Source organism: Vigna unguiculata, chromosome 2 (assembly GCF_037176805.1).
Source record: "Vigna unguiculata cultivar grain cowpea cultivar isolate G323 ecotype 2 chromosome 2, ASM3717680v1, whole genome shotgun sequence".
Lineage (NCBI taxonomy): Eukaryota > Viridiplantae > Streptophyta > Magnoliopsida > Fabales > Fabaceae > Vigna > Vigna unguiculata.
In genome coordinates, this window is record NC_140793.1 from 35,205,682 (window position 1) to 35,224,217 (window position 18,536).

Consider the following 18,536-nt stretch of genomic DNA (forward strand, 5'->3'; position numbering starts at 1 on the left):
TAATATATTAACATAACTTCCCCTCATATATAAATTTTTCATACATTTAATTTGCATTAATCTAAAGTAAAATATTTAGTACTAATAATGTAAGTATTTAATTGTTCTTAATTTATTCTCATCTATAATCTTCGGTGGAATTAAAAAAAAAAAAAACTAAACAATGCAAAATTTTTCCCTAGTTTATTTTCTCAAACTTAATTTTCGTGTACTGTAATTGTAAAACTTTTTAACCGGTTGACTAATTAAAGTTCAACATAGATAGGAAGTTTTTATTTGATACAACAGTCAGTATTAGCATGCACGATGCATAATAATGATGACACTGATATAGATGTTCACACAAGCACAGTTGGAATAGATGCATAATACGATGCATAATGATGATATTGATATAGAAGTTCATACAGGTACAGTCGTTAAGCATTATACTTGGGATTAGCCAGCAATGTCTTGCGAACTCACTTTCTCTGAAAATTATTACTATTCTGAAAGTATTGTTCTTGAGGATCAACCCCGTAGAAAGCGCCCAGACCTTGTTTTTCCTGGGGGAGGAAAGAAGAACTCGCTGATGACTGTTGAACTGACTTGGATTTCTCCTCTATATTATTGTGAAATGAGATACCACTATTGGAAAATCCAAAATCTGGTACTGTCGAGAAACCCCCTCTTTGGCCATGGCTATGGGCACGTTCCTGGAAACATGCTTGAATTGTTATATTTTCCTCTACTGGTATTGCGCCTGAAAGAGTATCAAATGCAAATTCTAGGCATGGATCTGACCAAGAATCCATAAATGAAGCAGCGAATTCTCTGTCAGAATTATCGTAGTTTATTGTTGCAGGTTGTGGTTCTTCTTCAAGAATTGTTTTGTTAATATCAATTTCTAGTGCGTTCCCAGATTTAATACGTTCGGGTTCTCTTCCATTAGAATTCCTGGTTATACTGTCTCCATCCTTGTAAGACTCTCTAGTTGCAAACTTTGGATCATTTCCAAAAGATGTGGAGTAGGTGGTCACCTCGGGCTGGTTCAGGTCTTGTTTTGATGTGTGGCAAACAGTATTAAACTCATTCTTGGTCTGGGATTGGTAGGGATTATCATGAGTTTCTGCATTCATGCTCTTCTGCTCCATACTCTGAAGTGACTCCTTATTTGGGGGGTCACTAACATCAGGAGTAACAACAGGTAAAATGTCCGCAGTTGGTGCGTCAACTGGCAAAGCACCTGAAAGAGTCTTAATTGCAAATTCTAGACAAGGATCCGACCAGGAGTCCCCAAAAGGTGTGGGGAACTGTGAATACGATCTTTCATCATCGGCATTTTCCTCTTCATAACTCTGCATTTGTTCATTGGGAACCGTTTGGGCATCATATGACTTCTCATTCTTGATCAATGATTCACCACATAATGTTTTCAACCTGTCAGATGCCTGGACAACAAGTTCGGATTCTTCCCTGTCACGAAGATGCCCAGACACTCCATTAGTTAAACTCGCAGTAGCAGCTAGTTTGTCATTGCACGACTTCTGAGGGGCGAATTCAGCAGCTTTTTCAGTAGGAAGTACCTCGGATTCATTGCCAGCAAGTCGCTTTGACAACCGCCTTGGCACTGTAAGCTCTTTTTTGTTCTTGGATTTCTTTGAATTTACACGTGAGGTTTTGTCATTGCTGCTTCCTGTAACATTCTCAACCGACTTATTTTTGGGAGATGTATCTGTTTCAGAAACCCTGGCTTCTCCATTGTCAGTTGAATCTTCAACTGGTAATGCACCTGTCAGGGTCTGAATTGCAAATTCCAAGCATGGATCAGACCAAGAATAATGAAATGCAAAGGATTGCTCAAGTTCTGATTTCTCATCGTTATTTATTTCTTGGTCATCAAATTTCTTCAGTTGATTGCTAGTTATGGGTGTGGCTTCGGGAAGTTTTTTGCCTTTATTTCCATTTGTTGATGCTGCAAACTCCGTAACTGGCTGACCATCACTTTGCTGCAAGGTTGCTTTGGCATCACCTTTAGACCTTTTACTTTTATAAGATGTTTTGTGGGAACTAGAGTTGCTCATCAGCTTCGGTTCAGATTCAGCTAATCGTTTTGAAGAACGATAAAAAATTTGTTTCTCTTCCTTGGTTCTGGATTTGTTTGAGTTCAATTGCACTTCTTCTTGCTCTTTATATGAACGCTCAGTTTCCAGTACACCACTCAGCTGCTGAGATGATTTATTTGTCAAATCAGTGTCTAAAATACTTATATTTTTTCCCAACTTTCTTTTAGGAACTTGAAGAGCCTGTTCATTGGGCACGTAGGTCAAATGGTCAGGTTCAGCCCCAGAAAGTCTCCGTGAAAAACGGCGAGCCACATTGGACTCTTTGGTTTTGGATAAACTACGGTTGCTGTGATTCTTTTCACTAGCATGCTCCATCATATTCTCAAAGTGGTCCTTCTCTAGCACATCATCTGCACGATTTAAGTAAAAAAATCATCTTCATCACAGAACTTATTTTTCTGATTCTTTCAACAATATACCTTTTATTAGCACTAAGCTACCTGAATCAAATGTTTTCATCATTTCAGGACTGTGTACAGTTGCATGCTCTAACGATTGGCTCTTCACATCAGATTCACCTTGTAGAATGGAATAATACTTATCATTGTTATTTGGATAACCTTGTAGAATAAACAATCAGCTAATTCTAAAATATAATTATTTTGTGATTTCTTACCTACAGAAAGCTGTTGATTTGCGGCAGACTGCTTTAGCTTCTGCTTTTTGCCAATAGATGATGGCTAGATTGAACAAAAAACAAAAACGAGATTAATAAATTTTTCTCAGCTTGATTTCCCAAATTAAAAAATAAATATATATGTATGCTTTATTGGGAGACCATACTACAAAAAATGCTTAGCATTGGAAGGAGAAGCCTACACCGGTACTAATGGTGGAACTTGGGACGGAAGCAATCCTGACAATAATGGGGTAAAGTTTTCAAAAGGTGTTGCATAAAAATTCCAATTGTTATACCCTTCACCTCTTCCAGATTCTTTTACCCCTCCACCGACTCTGTCTTCTAGATAGGCACCGAACACCACTCCACGTCTTTATCTCCCAGCTAGACACTGAACACACACACTCACAGATCTCTATCCGGAACTCAAGTACACAAGCTCAATTCACACATACACTCAAAGATAGTTGAATATTATCTTATGTATTAACATCATGGATTTATAGCCTTAGATTACAACCGTTCAGTTTGAACAACATTTAACAACAAAACTAGCTCTGGAAAGAGTTACAACCCTAACTCTATAAAGAGATATAATACCAACACAAGTATGATTTGGACCTGCTAGTTCGGGTCCATAAGGTGGGATTAGAATCAAGTTATAAATAGAAGCAATAGTTAAGGTAATAAGCACGCAGTTATCAGAATTTTGACAATAACTCAAACTTGCTTATATTGCAGCTTGTTTCAACCTAGTCCAATGAGATTTACAGAAATCTCCTTTCTTTTAATCTTTGAACAGTTACTAAAAGCTACCATTGTAAGATAGAAATTCATATTAAGTAGACAAGCCTTACACTTATTCTGTCTTCATCTTGGATTCCTCTTTTATATGGTTTAATCACGCACGTATCTATATCGCCAGAATTAACATAGCGCAGTGCATCCTTCTTGGACCGAAATACATATCCACTCACTGGATCTAAATAAAACTGTTGAAAGTATCAACCAATCATAATTTATACAAGTATTTCAACATCTGGAAACTATTAAATGCTATATTACACTATGATATAATAAACCAAACTGGATATTATTCACTAACCACCTACTAAAAGAAGAAATACATAAAAGAAAGCTAGATTTGACAGAAATGAGACAGAGAACGAGATTGTATAAACGTAAATATCCATATGTTTTATTTCAAATGGGAGTGTCAATATACTCATACTTGTTTTGTAGGAGTTTGTTAGCATGATAAACCTTTGGGAGTATTTTAATAAGTCCAAGTTGTAATTTCCCAAAACACTACATATAAAACACAGAGAACTATACTAGTTTGAGTGGGCGCTAATATACTACCATTTTTTATAGGGTTATTTTAACGAATCCAAGTCTTTCCATGCTGGCATAATCTTTATAAAACACATAAGAGTATATTAGCAAGTTCAGTGTTGAAAATTTTCCCCTTTTGGGTAGAGAGGGACAGCAAAGCATATATCTGTCAAATATCAATGAATTCATACCAGATCTTTCTTCTTGCCACTACCACCCTTCCTAACCTTGGCTTCTGTTATCCACCCGGGTGGTAAATCCTCAACTTGGGACTTCTCGACGGAATCCTAAAACATTTTCAAAACTATAAAAACTGCATATTGAAAAACAGTTTTATCACAATAACTCAATTTCCAAGTTCTAATAGTACTCTATGGACAAAATAGAAACTCATCCAATCCAATGATCAATTTCACGAATAATATTTTAAAATGTTACCGGATCTATCCTTTTGTCACTACTGCCCTTCCTAATTTTGACTTCTGTCATCTGCCCAGGTAGTAAATCCTGTATAGTGGACTTCTCATCTGCATTCTAAAATAAATTTCCAAAATTATAAGGAGTGTTATATTCGAAAACAAGTTTATCAAATGGGCCTTAAGAATCAAATAGGCCAGCCCTAATAGTCAGAATAGGCCTTGTTAGGAATGCTGCTAGAGTGGTTAATTAGATAGCTTGATAGAAATAAAGGTAGAGAATGTAAGTGAAGGCACTTAGGTAGTCATTTTGTTTTGTGTGAGAGAGAGTAAGCTCTCATATTCCTAGTTAAGAGATTATTTTCATCTTCCTTGCCCTTGTTGAACCTGGAATGGATACATTGATCCAAAGGTGGAGGAGGAATTTAAATAAAAATTCCTTTATTTTAGTTAATCTCTACATTCTGAACCAGTAACCATTATACATCTATAGAATAATAACCCACTGAAAAATAGTATAGAAACAGCAAATGTAATAGGCAAGAGCACATTATATTGAATATAAAAATTAAAATTGCAGTAAAGCATGTAATTACCAGAATTTTAAAAATAACTACTATTTACTTTTGCAGGGGCATAGAATTAGTTGAGAAAAACCTATGCACTGACAATGTAAAATAATTTCGTACAGTCATCATATCACAATCCACCATGTATGGCAAGTTCGTTGACTTTTACAAAATTACCTTCAAAGTCATACCAGCAATCATTTACAATTGGATGACAATGAAAAACTATTTTACACTGTCAGTTCATGAATATTAAACTTATCTATTAATCAGATTGCTATCAAAACAAGGCTAAGTCCATGTGATTGACAGAGTTTTCTTTCCTTTTAATCTTTTAATAGTTAACAGTTAGAACCAATGGGAGTTAGTTATACTTGATAAAAGCTACCATTGTCAGATAGTATAAATCATATTGAGCAGAAAAGCCTTACAGATACTTTGTCTTGATCTTGGATTTGTTGCTTATACGGTTTAACCACACACACACTTATATCACCAGACTTAACATAGCGTAGTGCATCCTTCTTGGAGCGAAATACATATCCACCCACTGGATCTATATAAAACTGTTGAAAGTATAACCCAATCATAATTTACACAAGTACCAAACATTTGGAAAACTATCAACTGCAATACATTACAATCTAAGATAAAAAACCAAATTAGAATTGATTTGCTAACCACCTCCCAAAAGAAGAAATACAGAACCAGATTTGACGGAAATGAATGATCATATGAATCATAAATATACATTTTATTTTCTTTCAAATGTAACAAAGGGGGGCTGTTAATATACTCCCACTTGTTTCTAGGAGTATTTTAGCATGCTACACGCCTGACAGTATTTTAACAAGTCCAAAAATATAATTTCCTTAAATACTCCATCTAAAAAACAAGGAAGTATACTCCATAATTTTTCTAGGATTATTTTAACAAATTCAAGTTTTATCTTGCTAGCAAGACCTGCATTAAAAAATTTCCTCTTTTGGGTGGAGGAGGACAGCAAATCATATATCTACCAAATATTGATGGAATTTCATACCAGATCTTTCCTATTGCCAGTACCACCCTTCCTAACCTTGGCTTCTATTGTCCAGCCAGGTGGTAAATCCTCAACTGGGGACTTCTTGACAGCATCCTAAAATAACATTTCGGAAACTATAAAAACTGCATATTGGAAAACTGCAGGCTTGATTATGAAGTTCACAACGAAAGAAGAATGAAAAGAAAAACAGAGATGAGAGATATAGGGATACAAACATTGCTTTTGCGCATCTTTTCCTTCTTGGAACTGTGACTGTTGATGTTTATAGTCTCAAGATAGCGTAATACCTCTGGTTTGGAGTAGAATTTGCGTCCAGTTGGATCAATGTAACACTGCAAAAAGAAACAGAGATTTACAGCATGATGAGATGTATCATTATGGCAACCAACATATGCACAACAGACTCACCTGCATATATTACTAAAAGTTTTATTTTACTATTTTAAAAGTAATTAATAGAGGAAGAGTGAACATAAAAGACAAAGGATAAAGCCACATTGCTGTTATGCAATTAATACATCAAATAATAAACAGAACAAGAGATTAAAATATCAAGAGGTACATGGTCATATGTTCACATCAATTGAAGAGTGTACTACTTACTGTTTTACCAATGAATATAACCATTATAAATATTTTGAATACGGCATTGAATTGTGTGTCCCAAAAACCAGTTCAAACCAATGTTCATCACTAGCCAGGCAGTTCAGGAGAACAAAACTGCATTTGCCTACATACTAATAGACACAACTGCAATTAAGAATCAACACATTCTATATATTTTTCATTGATCCTGTGATAATCCTGCTAATAACAACCCAAGCATTGACCAGCTAAAGATCCCGTGGGCTGCCACCTAATATCTTCCTGGTTCACATTTTAAACGAAAACTTTCTACTCCATATGCTTCAACGGATATCTTTATTCATGTTTCAAATGTGGATCTAAGGAGTGGTGCACGTTATAGATTTAGGCTGCCAGTTGTGTCTTGCTAGCAATCCTATCTACTGACTAACAGCAATTGACATTTATGGAAGAACAAGAACTCACTGCAGCCAAATATAAGAATAGAAAATAGAAACAAAAATGACAGAAGATGGCCTAATCAAAGTTGTCAAGGTCTGTAAAAGTAATATTGAATCATACTTAAAGAGACTTTGTTACCACCTTATACCCACATCCCATATATGCACCACTTTTTCGAGTTTTGGAGTCCACAATCCAACCATCAGGTAACCATTCAGGATGTTCATCTGATTTTTCCACGGTCTGAAATTATCAAACATCAGCAAATGGGTGAGTGATAAGAGTTTAGCTAAAATGTGGAAAACAACATCCAAGAACAAAATATAAATTCAATAAAAGTTTGCACTTACCTGTTTGGAATTGCATTTTGTGCTATTGCTGATCTGTCTATTGGTTGCTTCAGACATTTTACGTTGAGCTTTACCCATTCTCAAAAGTGATGTAATATAAGAGAATCTTTCAGCTTAGTTTCAAATCTGTGTCATTTGCCAAAACCAGAAAAGTTCATTCTAACTTGATTCATTGAATCAGGGAGGACACACTATCAGCACATATTAGGAGTTGTGACTTGACATCCAAGATAGTAGTTACCCTATAGGATTACATTTCCAGAGACAAAAATACAAACAAATTATTAAAAAGCTGTAGAGAAGGAAGAATGGATAAGATACAATCAAGTGGCATTTAAACATGAGACACATTGACAAGATTATGAAACAAAATAAAGGTTAAATATGTTTTTAGTTCTTAAACTTTGACGTAGAATTATAATTCGTCTTTATCCTAAAGTTTAAAACAATTTGGTCTCCAAACTTGAAAAATTAATAAATATAGTCCTCCTAGCACACCTGAGTTAAACTTTTTTGACCTATCAAAATATTTGAGCTGTTTACACAGTTTAACACGTTCCATCTCAAATACCAGCCTAGAACGTCGTTTAACACGTAAAAAAAAAAACATGATCGGTTAAAAAAACTATATCCATTCATTTTTAAAATTTGGGGACCAAAATATATCAAAGTTTGGGACACTACGAATTTCAATTTCGCGTCCAAGTTTAGGGATTAGAAACATATTTGACCCAATAAATAAATACCTTAATATAAAATGTCAGTATCATTGTCCTCTACTATTGTAGTGAAATAAAAATTTCACATACAACAAGATAGAAAATTTAAAAACAGATTCCCCACCAAATTCAAGATTAGTTGAAAATTTACACTAGTTATGAATGGCCACAATTGAAGTCAATGAGAAATGAAATAGATAACAGAGCCAGAAACAACAATTACATTAGTACAAATAAATATTTGTCCACCTCTTGAAATTTATCTCTAAATTTTTATTTGAAAACATTATTACAGGACGTGCACACAAAACACAAAAATAGCCATAAACTAAAAGATTGCAGTTTACTAAAGAGTATGCTAATCGTAAATGTTCAGCTCCTCGCCCAGATAGTACAATCCTAAGATACATGCTATTGTTTTTCATCTCAGCTCAGAAAATATGGCCTTGTCCGTAAAACCCCTCTCCCTCCCCCCCTCTCTCTCTCTCTCTCCCTATATATATATATATATATATATATATATATATATATATATATATATAAATTTTTATTTATTTTCTAGCTGTTTTGTGCATATTCACAACTTACGGCATGTAAGATGCATCGAACCAGGATCGTATGAATAAATTGCTGATTTCGCATAAAATAAAGGTAACTGAAGACGACTCTAGCCGTTTGAACCTAAGACGACGTCACCAGCACAGGACGATTTTTCGTTTCTTGTTTAGACTCACTATCATGGCGATTAACACAGTAGAATAGCAAGTAAAAGAAGATTTTCATGCTCCTAACAAATGCATCATTTTGGCTCGAATAAACATGTTAAAGTAAAATCAGAGAACAAAACATAACGCAGTATCAAAATCCTAAATCTTCTTGCTTGAAGCGTGAAATAGATTACCCTAATCCATCGATTCTGGATCCGAGACTTCGCAACGCTGAGACAGTCAACAACTCAACTTTCAGTACCTTCAGACTTCAGAGTTGAGTGATTGGTGATGAGGGATCGAGGAGGATTGTCCTGATTTAACTAATTTATACGATAAAAAGACGATTCCAAAAAAATACAGATACATCTACAGTGACTCTGGATATCTAGTCTCACTCCTACTGTAAAAAAATGTTATTTTCTGTTTTCTAAAGAATAAAATTATTAATACGGTAGTTTATAATGATAAGGACAAAAATGGTTTAAATTTTTTCCTAATGAACATATGTATAACAAAATAAAAAAAACCTTTTTTTTTTGTCTTTGAATAAGAAAAGTTATCCACATATTCTTATGGTTCACTTATAATGTATAATACTTAAAAAATTAAAGAATAATATTATTTTCACTCATTATTTTGATCAACTTTTAATTTATTATTTTAATTACTTTTTAATTATTTATTTTAATTTTTTTTAATAGTATAATGTGATAATATAAAGGTATTTGGGACGGTGAATTAAAAGTAAATAAAAAAAAACGTGAATCATCGTGTCATTATCAAAAATTAAAACGATCAAATACAAATTAATTTTTAAAAGATTTATATCTGCACAGTAAAATTTAGAGATAAAAAAAAAGTTATTCAACCTAGTTAAATAGCACAGGAGGGTAGGCACGCGCCGAAACGCGGAGTAATATTATAAGAGAGCGTTCCTATGTCCGCGTGATTCAGTTTGTGCAGGAGAAAAACCTGTGAAGGTAATCCCCTTCGCCACACAATCCAATTTCCTGCGATCATACACCTTTCAATCTTCTCGTAATCTACCTTTTTCAAAATCCACTTACCACCTGTTTGATTCACTTTCCAATTTGGATCCAGGAACAATAACCATATTGATTAAGCATTTTCCCCAAATAATAGACATAGAAGAGTAGATAATCAAAAATTTCAGCTGGGGTTGATCGATTTGCAAATCGGTGACTAAAACCTTGTGCTGCGATTACTATCATTTTTTTACGTCAGATGGCGTTTCAGGAAAAGGGAAACAGGTCTAAGAGGCAGCCAGAGAAGAATCCCTCTGCTTCAAACAATGGAAGAATTCCAGGTGCTGTCAAATTCTCTAACGACACGGAAAGACTTCAACATGTCAATAGCATACGCAAAGCCCCCGTAGGGGCTCAGATGAAGCGTGTTATTGATCTTCTTTTCGAGGTATATATAATTATTTCATCCATCTTTTCTATATTACCATAAATATTTGTGTTATGGTTTATTCATCTTTAGTAAAGACCGAATGGATCAATTGGTGTAAAGTTGTTCTAGCACAATAGGTAGTGGCAAATATACATACAGTTAAGTTATACGCAGAACCCATGGCTTCTTAGCCAAGTGGATTGTCTCTCGGGAAACATATTTGTGATTTCTAAATAAAGATGCTTGATCAGCAGTGTTTAATCTACAGCTGGGACATAGAACCCTTGATGATCCTGACTAATTAAAGTGCTATTGTCTTCCACGTAAGATACTTGTGACTTCTAAAAACAATTTTAATATACTGTGTTAATATACAGTTGGACTATGCTTAGTATTGTTTTCTCTTGTCTTGTGGTCTCTAAAAAATGCACAATGACCAGTGTCGAATATGCAGTTAGGTTATACTCAGAATTGATTGTGATTCTAACTAATTCAAACAGGGTTGTCTCTTGTGAAAAGTGAAAAATACCCGGGGTCTTTAAAATATGCTCAATCAGCAGTGTCAAATATGCAACTGGGGTTATACTCAGAACACCTAATTGTCCTTATCGACTTGAATAAGATTGTTTATCGTCTCTTTAAGGATCTTGATAACCAGTATCCTGAAGACGGTTAAGAAATTCAAAGTAAAAAGCCTTTATCAGAATTCACACTGAGGCATAGCAAATCACAATAAAAGTGGATTAATGATAATATTTAATTAAAAGAAGTTGAATTCATTTACCAGTGTCCTAAGGGCCCATTTAGCATTTGGCTAATTGTAATATGACGCTGCTGAATATTGGTAAGAGCATGGTAAATAGTATATGCTTTACTTTAGCCTTCTGTTAGTTACTTTGTGTGTGATGGTCATTCTGAATGGTGGTTAGTGAGTGTCATTGATGCTTAGTGTTTTTTCTTGTGTTTGCTTTACAGACCCGGAAGGCTTTAACGATGGAGCAAATAAATGAAGCGTGTTATGTGGACATGAGAGCTAATAAAGATGTTTTTGAGAGTATGAGAAAAAACCCAAAAATTAGATATGATGGGGAAAAATTCTCTTACAAGGTAACTTTTAATTAACGTGTTATTGTACCTACACTTTCATGTTTCAGGTTTAGGTCCGTAGTTTGGTTTGTGATAGTGGCATTGCTTTTTCTCTGCAGTCCAAGCATGATGTTAGGGACAAAAGTCAGCTGCTTGTCCTGGTGCGTAAGTTTCCAGAGGGCATTGCTGTTGTTGACCTAAAAGATTCTTACCCAACTGTGATGGAAGACTTGCAGGTAAATTATTCTTGTTAGTTAATTGTTTTGCATGATATTTTCTTGGCATTCATTTTTCAGTGGCATGGGTGGGATTTTGAATATTGATATATGTTTCACTCCCATATTTGCCTTGGCTCGTTGTGCAGGTATTCATATCTCAGATTTGATTTCTTCCCATGCATATTGAATTGATGAATCATGTGTGCTAATATCACTAATCCCTATGCATGTGAAAGAAGTTTAAATAATCAAATGTTATGGGCAATATCAAGTATGGATATAAGTGTTTATGAGTCCATATCTAGTAGAGATGATATCAAATTATAATATGTAAATAAGTGTAAATCTCACTTTATACACCAGTTCCTAGGTTGAGTTGAGCTAAAAGTGCACTTTCTTAAGTGTTGAGATGCACGTCCTCGTTGTGAGGGGGTGTGTAGAAGAAAGCTCACATCGGTTATAAATAAGGCCAAATTATAATATTTAAAGTGAATGCAAATCTTATTTTATAAGCCGGTTTTAGAACTGAGTTAGGTTTAAACTTCACTTTCATAAGAATCAAATGTTTTTGTAGGAGAGTTGGGGAGTTCTTTTATGACGATATCTGGACAAGTTAATATAGTGTAAATATGGTTTAAAAACTAGTTATATTATGTCTAGCCATGGCTTAGCTCTTCCAAGGAAAGGAACAAGTCCAAGTGTATATCTCTCCCTTTATTTTTGCTTTCAAGCACATTCTAAATAGTTTCTCTCTTCTTCTTTTTTAATTTATTTCAATGTTTGTACTTGAAAGTTTTGCTTTTTCATGCAAGGGAACACTATTTAGGCAAATTCATATTGTGGATGTCATGAAAATAATAAATTATTCAAAGAAAAGTTGTCTCTAATTTACTAATACTTTAACATAATGAGATTTTCACACGTTAAATCTACATGAAGTTATAAGTTAGCATGACTTGAAGAGACCAAAATAGGTTCAAGGTTGTCTTTCATACTTTAAATTTCTGTGTATTATTTTAAAAGTAATGGCATAGTTGAAAGATTGAGTTTCAAATATGGTTAGCACTTGCTTATGCCGTCTTGTGAGATATAATTGGTTTCTCACGGAACTAGACCCTTATTGGGTTGTAGGCTTTGAAAGCTTCAAGGGAGGTTTGGCTGTTATCTAACTTTGACTCACAAGAGGACATTGCCTACCCGAATGATCCTAAAGTGCCCATTAAGGTGGATGATGACCTAAAACAGCTTTTTCGGGAGATTGAATTGCCTCGTGATATGATTGACATAGAGAGGGATCTACAAAAGAATGGAATGAAGCCTGCTACTAACACTGCAAAGAGGAGGAGTGCAGCCCAAATGGAAGGCATTTCAACAAAGCCTAAACCTAAGAAGAAGAAGAATGAAATCACTAAGAGGACCAAGCTGACTAATGCCCATCTTCCGGAGCTTTTTCAGAATTTAAAATGATTCCTGACTTAAGGAACAAGTGGCGAATGAATTCATATACCTCATCTGTTGACATACAACATGTGGTTAAAAATTTATTTATGTCGTTCAGATGGGTATGGGCTTTTTTTATTGTATTAGCAAACTGCTTCTGGTTTTGGATATACCTAATCAGTTTGAGGGAAACGATGGCCATAGCAAATTCAAGGTATTCTTTTTATCTACACTTATACACGATTCTAAGGCCGAAGGGGAAGATCAATTGGCTCAGTGAAAAATATTCGTAAAAGGTTCTCATTGGTATTTTCTACCGTTGTTAACGAATATTCTTTTTTACTTTATACACATTAAGGTTCTCATATTTCATTTAGTATTATTATCAAAGACTAACACTTATCTTTGAGGTTTCTTTTAATATTGCTTAGTATCTGTACCTGCATTTTTGTATTTAAGAATATTAGAGAATTCTAAAGTAATTGAATGCTTGCATCACATTAACATAGATTTACCTCCTTGGTAATCACAAATTCACATAAACCACTCATTTGTGATCTTAGCATTGGATCACCTACTTGTGATTTGGCATAAATCACCCTCTTTGTGATTTACCATTAAATTAGCCATATTCAAATTAAAAAAAAAAAATTAACCTTATCTTCATATATCCATGTTACATTGTAATTCATTTATTAAATAATATATATCCCTTGAGTGATGACTACTGTCACTTGTCGTTTGAGCAACAACAAATTTGGGAAGAAAATAAATGTTATAGATTCTCTCTTTCTCACTTAAAATATCATCCATATATCGTTGAATGGGGTAAACAAACTTCGTAAACAGGAAATTTTGTCTTTAGTAAAACTAAAACAAGTAATTTTAAATTTAAAACAAGTTCTTAATATGTCACTCAAATATACTTGTTTTAATTCAACTGAGTTGAATCTATTAAACAACATAACATTCAAATATCTCACTAAATTAAAGCAACATTAATTATTCTATATAAACAAAATTATCTTAGTAAACAACATAGTTTACATAAACCCAATACATCATCTATCTCATATATTACCTACCAACAATATTTCTCATAGTATCATCAGAATCTACGATGCTCAAATCCCACTGTCCAACAAATAAATTTCAATTTCAACAATACCAACTAAAATCTAAATTTTATCCTAGGACTTCAGCTCTTCGAGTTTTATTAATATCAATTATTTTCAAAACAGGAAATTAAATTTGTTTCTCTTCTCATAAATTCCTTACTCTTTCAACAGAATCACAGTAAAGATTTAGAAAAGTTAAAGAAATGTTAACTTTCTTTCCAAAAATTTAATTCACAAAGTAATTATATCACTACTACTAACCTAGACCAGTAGATATATTCTCAAAAGATTATACTGTTAATATATCGATTAATGACTGGTTGTATAATTAGATGAGAAGGTACATATTTGAATAAAGAATGGAGTTAAAAGAGCATAATGGAAGTCAATTAAATTGCTAATATTTGTTTCAACAATACTATTGAATAACTATGGGAGACAAATCTTCTTCCCTTATTTCTATGCTAATTTGTCCTCTTCAAATCAACAGCTCCAAATAGTACATATGAAAAAACAACACAGCAAACAATATTTAAAAGTCTAAGAACATACAAATGGATCCAGAATTTGGTGCTTCATTCACCTAAGAAACTTAGGGGCTAAAGCATGAAAAGAATTTCCTTGGTGTAACTCCACGGCTACGAAACTTTGCAGCTGTCTCCTCTACTTCCAGAAATTCTTCACTCTTCTGAGCATCCACACATGCCCTTTTCTCTTCCGCTAACCGGTGAATTTCAGCAACTTTATTCTTCATCTTTTCAACATACTCAGCCTTCTTCCTTTCCAAGTTTTCCTGTTGAAAATATTTTTTTTTCAAGTGATGATTTTTGAACACAAATTTAACATCATCAGTGTCTATGTACACAAAGTTAATCACCTCAATTTTCTTGAGTTCTGCCTCTATTGATGTTTTCTTGCTATCCTCCCACAACTCAACAGCAGAGTGCTTCTTGTATGCCCTGTGTCAGTGTCATCATTTCACGTTCATCAAACTCACGAAACTTGTAAGAAAAAGTTATTCTTCAACAGCTAAATAGTTATTATTATTTCCTATTTGGATCATTTAAGGTGACAACTTGCCTGTTCTCTGCTTTTGTCTTTTCACTTTCCTCCCATGCTTTGATTAAAGCCAATCTTTTCTCTGTTAAAACTCTTGCAAGCATAGCATCTGGTGAAAGAAAAAGGTTACCTATCTCTTCAACATTCAGTAAGTACATAAAAGTATGCTAGTGAATCACCTTTGCTAACTGAATCCTCAGAATCCTTTTCAGCAGCATGATCTTCAACCTCTACGAAAAACACGATGGAAAGAATGAATAGTAGTTGCATAGAATGTATAAATACTGCATGCCTAATGCAAGAATTTCTCCATTCGTACAAGTTTACCAATTATACTGTCTAAAGATTCATTCAAGTTGTTTAAAAGATCTATATTACCTTACACGTATCAAAGAATTTAATAGAAGCATTAAAACAACACGAAGTAAATATATTCTGCTTCAGAAAGGAATTTTAAGCGCAACAGAAAGCAAAAACTACTCGAACAGGTAAAATCAAGACACGAAGAGAAGTGAAGGCACCAGAAAAACTCTTCTTCAAACTTTATTAACATGGAACAAACAGGATTAAATAAAGAAAAGAGTCAAGAAAGAAAAGAAACATCATGATCGTCAATTCTGCTTTCAATCTACGCGTTAATCACCAAGAAGAGTCTATGAAAACACTAGCAAGAAACATCCTTTATCATTTGAATACCATAATAACAAAAAAGCCTTGCATAAACTGAAGTAAAAGAAGGCACGATCACAGTATGATGTAAAAGAATATTTAGTTCAAGATTTACTTTGAAGAAGTGGAGAAGGAGAATCGAGGTTCTGGTTTGGAGGGTCATTTTTATCTGATTCTTTTTCCTGAAGAGGAGGAACAGAGTCGACAAGAAGAGGGTGATGGTGCAACAACTCTGGTTGGGTTTTGTTTGAGACCTCTTCTCCCATGACGGTTTGCCTATTGGGGAAGATTTTGAGTTATGAAATTGATGAATAGGGAGAGTGTTGAAAAGTTAAATATATAGCATAGCATAGAGAGTGAAGAGGTCGAAGAAAAAGTTAAAATTTGTGAATAACAAGGTTGCGAGCTGACAGAGTAGCCTCGCCTTGCACAACAACGTAAGGGCGCGGCGAAGTTTCAAGTTGGGCCCAAACACAAGTACGCGAATATTCACGGCATTGTGGTCTTTAATACTAGTTAGTTACCACCTATGATTTTTATTTTCTCATTCCTTTGTATGTTTCTCCTCGTTTTTTTCTGCATCGCCGGGAAAAATACTTTTATTTTACTTCTGCATTTGCCTGATATTCCAATACTAAATTTTATAACACTTTTTTAATTAATATTAATCCTTAAATCAAGCGTTAAATATTTAAATATGAATTTGTTTCTTTAATTTTTTTATAAAAATTAAAATTAGTAATTCAATTTAGTATTCTAATTTTAAAATGTCTGGAACTAATTTTTTTAACCAAATTTTGTTTATTTTTTTTATTTTTAAATTTAAAAATTATTTCATGATAACATTTGAATTGTTTATTTTGTTTAACATATATCTATTTTAATGCTAACTACTAAACAACTATCTTGAAACTTGTTCGTAATGTCAAATAAAATTAGTAATATTTCGTTAAAATAATTAAATTTACAAAAAAAAACTAAATTAGATAAAAATTTCAAAAATAAATTAATTTTCAATTAAAAATAAAATTAATAAATAAAAAACATATTTAATCTTTAAATCAATAACGCAAATACCTTAAACATATTTAAACCAAATTAAATGTTACGTACTTGAAGATCTCAAGGACGGTTTGACTCAATATAAAAAATTGTAAGAGTGAAGAGAAAGTGAATGAAAAAGGAGAAAAGATTAATTAGAATCTATAAATAATTACTATTACCGATTATGATGTAAGAATTGAAGAATGATAATATATAACACTCAAATTTTGACTCTATAGGTTGCTTATAATTTACACCATTTAGTGGCGCGCTTTTAGCTTCATTAGCTTTATAATCTCAGATATCACAATGACATCTACATACGACTCTTTTTTCATGATTTGACGTCAACTTCTTGGTACATTTTTAAAAAATTAAAAACGAAGAAATTATTCAGAGAATCTTTGTTTTCTTAATAATATTGTTATTGGTATGCATCTATCTACCTATTTTCTTGATGATTAATAACTGAACATCCTTAATATTCATCTTTAATATTCATAATCTCCAATTAATATATATATATATATATATATATATATAATTCTATTTTATTAACGAAAAATAAAATATATTTAATAGAGTATTTGGAATGTCCAAACCTTTTATAATTTATAGTTTATGTACAAACATTGTTTTCAAAATTTTGTTTAAGTTCAATTTGAAAAGAGGGTGCAGAAAGAAAGAAATTCAAAATGAGTTGGCCATCTCCAGAAGCTTATTATATACTCACAAAGCTTTCGATGTTTGACATGATCGAGTTAGTCAAAAAGTTTTAAAAAATACTTTATTTTGGACATGACATATGGAGCGTATTTAATTTAATTTAATTTTACAGTCATTTATTTAATTTTATGGCCATGTTGATGACATGCACATCATGTTCAGAAATTTAACAGGTAAAATAATTGAGCATAGAATGGATCCATCCCTCAGTCACTAATAACAGAGTGGCAGAAGTTGCTCCGTTGATTATTTTATTAATTAAAAATTAAAATAAAGAATAACTAAAAATAGTTTTTTGATATTATATCGTGTGAAGAATTTAAATATCTGATAATATTATGAATTAAACTATTGATATTTATAAATTCATTTTTAATTATTAATTATAATTAAGTAATTTAATATATAAATGTAGTAGTTTTTTAATGTACCTATTTAGAGATATTAATCAGTTAAATAAATAATTATTAAAAAAAATATTATATTCAACTTTGCTTTAAAACATCTTTTTTAAATAAAATTAATAAATTTTGATACAATGGCCATTTTAAAAATCCAGAAACCAATTTTACAAAATTGCATCGGTCACTTTAAGAATTATGGGGGTGCAGGAAGAAAAAACCATTACCAAATTGTTGGCCATCCTCAATGTGGATTGTCCCACAATTGAGCCCAATACTAGATGTTAAAGCATAAAACGGGATACAAAAGCCGAAAAAAAAAACATTTTGGGCCGTAACAGGAACACCCACCAACAATACTCATATAGATATTACTTTTGTGAGCACAATGTAGTAAATCGAATGATGGTCGATTTGATTACATTATGTTAGCTCATAATAGTAAGTATTGTGAAATAAAATTGT

The 18,536-nt window shown here is 32.9% G+C and overlaps 3 protein-coding genes across 3 annotated transcripts; 1 reads left to right on the forward strand and 2 right to left on the reverse strand.

Moving 5' to 3' along the window:
• Positions 1 to 358: 358 nt before the first annotated feature.
• On the reverse strand, positions 359 to 9,244 carry LOC114171406 (uncharacterized). The gene is made up of 12 exons (XM_028056454.2): positions 9,086 to 9,244; positions 7,466 to 7,707; positions 7,257 to 7,358; positions 6,305 to 6,421; positions 6,087 to 6,182; positions 5,476 to 5,610; positions 4,498 to 4,593; positions 4,251 to 4,346; positions 3,582 to 3,716; positions 2,722 to 2,785; positions 2,546 to 2,623; positions 359 to 2,455 (listed from the first exon to the last, which is right to left on the reverse strand). Exons 2-12 carry the CDS (start codon positions 7,541 to 7,543, stop codon positions 462 to 464), a joined length of 2,991 nt encoding a protein of 996 aa, XP_027912255.2. The 5' UTR covers positions 7,544 to 7,707; positions 9,086 to 9,244; the 3' UTR covers positions 359 to 461.
• Positions 9,245 to 9,824: 580 nt separating this feature from the next.
• Positions 9,825 to 13,421, forward strand: LOC114174018 (transcription initiation factor IIE subunit beta-like). The gene is made up of 4 exons (XM_028058751.2): positions 9,825 to 10,328; positions 11,286 to 11,417; positions 11,516 to 11,632; positions 12,746 to 13,421. Exons 1-4 carry the CDS (start codon positions 10,140 to 10,142, stop codon positions 13,079 to 13,081), a joined length of 774 nt encoding a protein of 257 aa, XP_027914552.1. The 5' UTR covers positions 9,825 to 10,139; the 3' UTR covers positions 13,082 to 13,421.
• A 1,116-nt stretch (positions 13,422 to 14,537) lies between these two features.
• On the reverse strand, positions 14,538 to 16,347 carry LOC114174078 (remorin 1.4-like). Its single transcript, XM_028058826.2, has 5 exons — positions 16,016 to 16,347; positions 15,411 to 15,461; positions 15,253 to 15,340; positions 15,050 to 15,131; positions 14,538 to 14,965 (listed from the first exon to the last, which is right to left on the reverse strand). Exons 1-5 carry the CDS (start codon positions 16,164 to 16,166, stop codon positions 14,765 to 14,767), a joined length of 573 nt encoding a protein of 190 aa, XP_027914627.1. The 5' UTR covers positions 16,167 to 16,347; the 3' UTR covers positions 14,538 to 14,764.
• Between the last annotated feature and the right edge of the window lie 2,189 nt (positions 16,348 to 18,536).

Excerpts from the sequence above, each read along its gene's own strand:
- LOC114174078 (XM_028058826.2), bottom strand. The coding sequence starts at position 16,166 with ATGGGAGAAGAGGTCTCAAACAAAACCCAACCAGAGTTGTTGCACCAT. Across the intron at positions 15,462-16,015 it reads TCCTTCTCCACTTCTTCAAA|AGGTTGAAGATCATGCTGCT; the intron begins GTAAATCTTGAA and ends TGTTTTTCGTAG. Across the intron at positions 14,966-15,049 it reads CAGAACTCAAGAAAATTGAG|GAAAACTTGGAAAGGAAGAA; the intron begins GTGATTAACTTT and ends TATTTTCAACAG.
- LOC114171406 (XM_028056454.2), bottom strand. The coding sequence starts at position 7,543 with ATGGGTAAAGCTCAACGTAAAATGTCTGAAGCAACCAATAGACAGATC. Across the intron at positions 6,183-6,304 it reads AAAAGATGCGCAAAAGCAAT|GATGCTGTCAAGAAGTCCCC; the intron begins GTTTGTATCCCT and ends ATGTTATTTTAG. Across the intron at positions 2,456-2,545 it reads GATGAAAACATTTGATTCAG|ATGATGTGCTAGAGAAGGAC; the intron begins GTAGCTTAGTGC and ends TAAATCGTGCAG.
- LOC114174018 (XM_028058751.2), top strand. The coding sequence starts at position 10,140 with ATGGCGTTTCAGGAAAAGGGAAACAGGTCTAAGAGGCAGCCAGAGAAG. Across the intron at positions 11,418-11,515 it reads GGGAAAAATTCTCTTACAAG|TCCAAGCATGATGTTAGGGA; the intron begins GTAACTTTTAAT and ends TTTTCTCTGCAG. Across the intron at positions 11,633-12,745 it reads CTGTGATGGAAGACTTGCAG|GCTTTGAAAGCTTCAAGGGA; the intron begins GTAAATTATTCT and ends ATTGGGTTGTAG.